Source organism: Austrofundulus limnaeus, unplaced genomic scaffold, assembly GCF_001266775.1.
Source record: "Austrofundulus limnaeus strain Quisiro unplaced genomic scaffold, Austrofundulus_limnaeus-1.0 Scaffold249, whole genome shotgun sequence".
NCBI lineage: Eukaryota > Metazoa > Chordata > Actinopteri > Cyprinodontiformes > Rivulidae > Austrofundulus > Austrofundulus limnaeus.
In genome coordinates this window covers 11,686-17,740 of record NW_013952651.1, presented here as the reverse complement: position 1 = coordinate 17,740, position 6,055 = coordinate 11,686, and the positions used below count along the sequence as shown (strand labels likewise).

The 6,055-nt window shown below is 39.8% G+C and overlaps 1 protein-coding gene across 2 annotated transcripts in view; it reads left to right on the top strand.

The window, feature by feature from the left end:
- Positions 1 to 1,818: 1,818 nt before the first annotated feature.
- Positions 1,819 to 6,055, top strand: part of LOC106525937 (solute carrier organic anion transporter family member 5A1) — a gene marked incomplete at its 3' end in the record, with an annotated part of 15,556 nt that continues 11,319 nt past the window's right edge. Inside the window, 2 exon segments of one of the 2 annotated variants that reach the window (XM_014020338.1) lie at positions 1,819 to 1,836; positions 2,421 to 3,959. In XM_014020338.1, the coding sequence (XP_013875792.1) occupies positions 2,999 to 3,959 (961 nt within the window). 2 annotated transcript variants of the gene reach the window in all.

The following is a 6,055-nucleotide window of genomic DNA, read 5'->3' as shown; positions in this document are numbered from 1 at the left end:
AACCTTTAGGGGTGTAATAATCCTCCTGAACAGTTGGTGGCAGTGTTTAACAGTTTGAAACATCACCAAGCTCAAAGACGCGATTGTTTTCTTTATGTACAAAACATATGCCTATGTTTAGTTTAGTTTAGTTTGGTTTAGTTTATTCATTCATTTCATTAAAAAAAAACAAAGTAAATTCAGTATACAAAAAAATGCAAATGAAAAATAAAATGAAAGGCGGCAGAAGGAAGAAAAAATCTTATATCTGTGCCTTTTTACATCAAAAGAAATTCAAACAATAATAAAAAACAAAAAAAAAACTAAAATCTTTCTCAGACAATTTTTAAGGATACATATTATGTCATTTCATATTTCTTCAACAGACTGGATTTTACCATTCTCCTAAACATAGATCCTGCACTTTTAATATCATACTCCAGATTATTCCACAATTTTATTCCTTGCACTGAAGTACATCGTTCCTTCAAACTAGTTCGGATTTTAGGTTTCACAAACACCTCTGTCCCTTTTAGATTATAGTAACGTTGTCACTTAACAAAATTTGATTGGATGTTCAAAGGTAATTTATTTTTATGAGCCTTAAACGTAATCTGCAAAACGTTGTACTCAATCAACTCATAGAATTTCAATAATTTCAACTGACAAAATAATGWATTTGATGAGTAATCATATTTTTTGTGCTAATTCTTATAGCTATTTTCTGCAAAAAAACAAAAAACAAAAAAAAAACAGGATTTGTAATTGTTTTACATGCTTTCCCCCAGACTTCAACACAGTAAACCAAATGTGGAACAATCATTACATTATACAACATATACAAAGCTTTACCATTAAACAAATCACTTACTTGTTCTTAAATAATTCACGAGGTCTCCATGTCATCTTTTCATCAATGATGACTCCCAAAAACTTCACTTCACTGACTCTACAGATATCAACACTGTTGACTCTAAATGGAACTTTAACCCTTTTCTTTTTATTGCTAAATAGCATGTAATTCATTTAATCCAGATTTAATGATAATTTATTTAGTTGAAACCAATTTTGTATCTTCATAAATTCTGTCTGCATCCTCTTTAACAGTCATTCTATATCTTTCCCAAACAAAAGAAATTAGCATCATCTGCAAACAAAACACACTTGAAAAACCCTGATACATGTACCAAATCATTTAAATATAAAATAAATAATTTTGGGCTAAGCACGGAACCCTGAGGCACACCACATATAATATCACAGAGTTCAGAATTTTGTTTTTATTGTCTTCTGAATTTTGACATGTTTATTTTATGTTGCTTTTCTGATCTGTCAAAAAACATTTTTATTACTAAAACTGTCATAGTCTGAACTACTACAGAGATAGATAAAAAACAACTTTAAGTTCATAAGTTTTTGTTCAAATGTGATCAGAAATTGAAATGCATTTTAACTAAGCATAAAAAAAACAATCAGGATACCAAAAATGTAAATGTTTTCATATAAAGTTCGTATGAAAGTGAGATTTTACTTAAAGTAAATAGTTTTTATTTTGTTAAGCATCACATATCACCTGCCTCTGTTTTATTTGTTTTAAAACAAAATACACTGGATGGACACGTCTGATTCATTTATTAACAACTATTTTATGTGAATTTTATGTATTTATTTGTTTATGTTGTCTGTTGTGGCGTTCTTTGATTTAGTGTGATGTGAAAAGAACAAAAAATTGTGTAACAAACTTTTATGGCTGATTTTTTTTCTCACGCAACGCTGTGCTTTTATTTTGAATTGGTAAAATTTGTGTTTCCGCTAACTTCCGCTTTTTTTGCTTCTCTGGGATTAAATGTTTTGGAGGTGAGGTTTCTACTGTCTTTTTCTTTTGTACCTTTCAAAAGAAATGTTTGAGTTGCACATATCCTTTTAAAATCTGTCTCGTCTCTTCAGGCTGAGAGGCGCAGTGTCTCCACTGGTTTTGTTGTGATATCACGTCTGCTGTGTGACGCTAAAGTTAGCCGTAAGGTTTGCAGTTTGCTAGTTGACGTTCCCAGACCGGAAATACATTTCAAAACAAATCACACGGAATTTTGGCTCTTCATTTATACATAAAGTGTGCCTTGCCTTGTTTGTCCTAAAGTTAAGTTAATTTTGAAATTATTTAGGTATTATGTTAAAATAAAACATTCGCAGAGGGGCAAAAAAACTGTTAATGTTAGGACTAATCTAAACTAGGAGCTTTAGCTCACGCTAATTTGTGCGACTTTTATTTTGAAGTGGAGTTTTTCTGTTTCCGGCGGGGTTAACGGAAGCTTACTGCAGTTGTTTTGAAAGCTGTGACACCAGCTGAGCGGCACTGCGGTGAGCTGCAGTCCTCCTCTGCTCTCTCCATCACCCGCTTTCCTTCTCTCCGTCATTTTTATTTCCTCTCTCGCTTCTTTTAGGACCTAACTGAGGATGACGACCTGTCAGTGACGGCCTCTCCCCGCCCGCTGGGAGCACAGCTGCTGCGGTGATAACAGCCGGGGTTGCCCTTGACTCGCGCCGGGAGAGGAGGAGGAGGAGGAGGAGGAGTTTGGGGGGTGAAGCCGGGCAGGGACGCGCTGTGTACTTATGGAAGTGACATTGACCGACCCTCGTTGGCAGGACTGTCGGGGATGCTGTCCGGTCTCTGCAMAGTGATCTCATCCCAGCCGGCCGCGGAGCAGCAGCGTCCCGCAGACGGAAGCATCCTGACCGCTGGAGCTCCGCTGGTCGAGCTGAGGAGGCCTGAACGCTCCGGATTAGATGGTGTCAGAAGGCAAGTGTTCACGACTAGATAAACCAAGTGTCCGGAAGCTGTCCTGCCTGCACTGCAGATAAGCTGGAGCTGCAAGCATTCTTTTCTTGCAGCTGTCTTTTTTTTTTGGGGGGGGGGCCTCTTAAACTAGCAGGGGGAGTAAATGCTCAGATGAATTAAACATATGAGCATCAGCCTCTGAACTGTAGAGTTTTAACCCTTAAGCTTAAAAAGATTAAAATAATGGCTGACCAGGAGGAAGCTGAGCTGTCAGAGTCTCTTCAGAAGGAGGATGGGTTTTCCAGTGAAGTGGAGGAGCCGGCCAGCAACTTCAAATCTCAAAGTTTGCCTGTTTTAAATGAAGCAGGGCCTCAAGAGAACACGCTGCTGGATAATACGGCTCGTATGTCCATAACAGCAGAGGAGAGCACTGAATTCATCCAGCTGCCAACCAAGACCGAGTCTTTCCAGCCCGAGTCCCCTACGAGAGCGAACTACCTGCCAAAGCCAGGGAAGGCAGCCCTGAACAGGCCAAGCTCCTACATGGAGAACACTGAGATCCGGAGGAGTAAAACCCTGGCCAGGAAGAAGCCGCCGAGCTTCGTCGCTTCAAGACTAGCTCAGATCCGCCTGCCCAGCAGAAAACACCTGAGAGTGATCTTACAGGACTCCCGCTGCTTCCTGTTCTGCATGTGCTACCTGACCTTCATCCAGTCCCTCATGGTGTCGGGCTACCTCAGCAGCGTCATCACTACCATCGAGAAGAGGTACAGCCTGAGGAGCTCAGAGTCGGGCCTCCTCGTCAGCTGCTTTGACATCGGGAGCCTCTTGGTGGTGGTCTTCATTAGCTACTTCGGAGGCCGGGGTCAAAGGCCACGTTGGCTGGCGGTGGGAGGGATCCTCATAGCCGTCGGCGCCGCTCTCTTCTCCTTACCTCACTTCATCTCCCCGGCCTACCAGATCCAGGAGGTCAACTCGTCCTCGGCCAATGAGGGCCTGTGCTTGAACAGCAACGCCAGCGGCAGGGACCGGGTCGACATCGCTTCCTGCCCCAGAGACCAGGACGGCAACGAGCATCACCTGTACGTGGCGCTGTTCGTCATCGCCCAGATCCTGGTGGGCATGGGGTCCACGCCTATCTACACGCTGGGACCCACCTACCTGGACGACAATGTCAAGAAGGAGAACGCCTCGTTGTATCTGGGTAAGAGTTTTATGGTGGGAAACGTGGAGTTTAACAATATGTTGGGTTTTTTATTTGTAAAACACTTTTTGCACCGTAGTAGACCAAAGTGCTGTACACAATCAGCATTCCAACACAGCTCATACAAAAACACACTCAATCACAATTAAAATAGGAATAAAAAACACAGAAAAATAAAAAAAACATGAAATAAAAAAACAAAGTAAAAACAAGAAAAAAACAATAAAATGCCTAAAACCTAATTTAAAATCTAGAATAAAAACAAAAGAATTCTACAAAAAATAAAATCTAGTATAAATGGACAACACAACCCCTCACACAAAGCCAAAGTAAACAAGTGGGTTTTAAGATGTATGCACCAAACACTCAATATTTGTTGCTATAAATCTGAGGTGGGTACCGTAGAGCAGTGGTTCCCAATGTTGGGCTCGGGACCCACAGTGGGGTCCTGAAACATCAAGGTGGGGTCCTGAAAACATTTTTTGACACAAACAAATGACAACTGAGAACATTTTATTCCTTAAGATTAGTGTACTTAAAATGGACAAAAATAGCGTAATAAATAATGCTACCATGCTCTTGTTGATTTGATGTGAAAACGTGACAACAGCTGGGGGCTCAGGTCTCTGCTGCTGGTGTTTTGTGGTCAAAAGCTGAAAAGTTTGGGAACTACTGCCGTAGAGTACCCAAAAATTGTGCTCATGTAAAAGTAGCACTACTCAGGGTTCATGTAGGCTCTTAAAAAGTCTAAAAAAAAAGTCTAAAATTTGAAAATCAAAATTTTAGGCCTGAAAAAGTCTTAAAAATGGCCAGATTAATTTTAATTTTTCTTAAATCTAATTTTGTCAAGTCTAATTTTTTTTATTTGTTGATCATTTCTTTATTTCTCGGGAGCTGGATTTTATGTTAACAGAGACGTGGCTTCGAGCCGGGTATTTTACTCCATTTTCTGAACTTCACCCTCCTGACTGCGGGTTCTTCAGTGCTCCCCGGTCTTCTGGAAAAGGTGGAGGAGTCGCTGTCGTCCACAAATCTTGTTTTATATGTCGACGGCTTCTAGTGGACAGTAGGGGTGTAAGAAAATATCGATACACTGATATATCGCGATATTTCATTTCCCGATACTGTATCGATATTCTAAAGCCCTGAATCGATTTTTTATTAACGTTTAAAACGTCAACTTTCCTGCCAGCCGTTCATTTTTATGTTGTAGTTCAGCCTCTGACTGCTAGGTGGCAGCAGCGAGCCAGCCATTTGGCTCCTCTACCTCTTGAGGGCCAGAGAGTAAGGGTAGCATTAGCATTGTGAGTAAACATTAGCTTCATGCTCTGATAGCTGAATCTGAGCGGAAAAGACCGACACCCTCTGCCTTCTAAGCTGAGGTAAGGTTACAAACAGTTACTTATTTGTCAGAATGTCTGTATTTTAAGACAAGTTAAGTGTCTTGTGCGCTCTTTTTTCCAACGTTATGGAAGGCAAGCAGGCAGGTGTGCATGTAGCGCATGTCTAATAATCGAAAACATGGATGAAATAAGAAATATGAAACAAATAAAATACAAACAAAGCAGAACACAGCTAAATGTATCAAAAGTATGTCTATGTAATATTAGAATTTCTGAGACAATGAATTTAGGTTGTTTTTTTTTTTTGGTAAGAGGTTTTTATTTCATAGAATATTTTGGGCAAAAAAAAATCGCAATATATCGGGATATATCGTATCATGACCCGTCTGTCATGATATGTATCGTATCGCCAAATTCTTGCCAATACACAGCCCTAGTGGACAGTTATTCCAGCTTTGAAGCACAACTAGTAGAAATAAAATGTGACTCTCCAGCGTTGTGTGTAGTGATCTACAGGCCGCCAAAATGAGATGGACTTTTTCTTTCTGATTTTGCAGACTTTTTGTCTATGATCGTTTTAGATTATGATCAGATTTTAACTGTTGGTGATTTTAACATACATGTCTGCTGTAAAAAATAAGCCACTTGCAAGTGATTTTTAAAATTTGATTAGTTCTTTTAATTTTACACAGATTGTAAGTGGTTCCACACATGAAAAGGGTCACACATTGGACTTGGTGTTAACTTATGGGC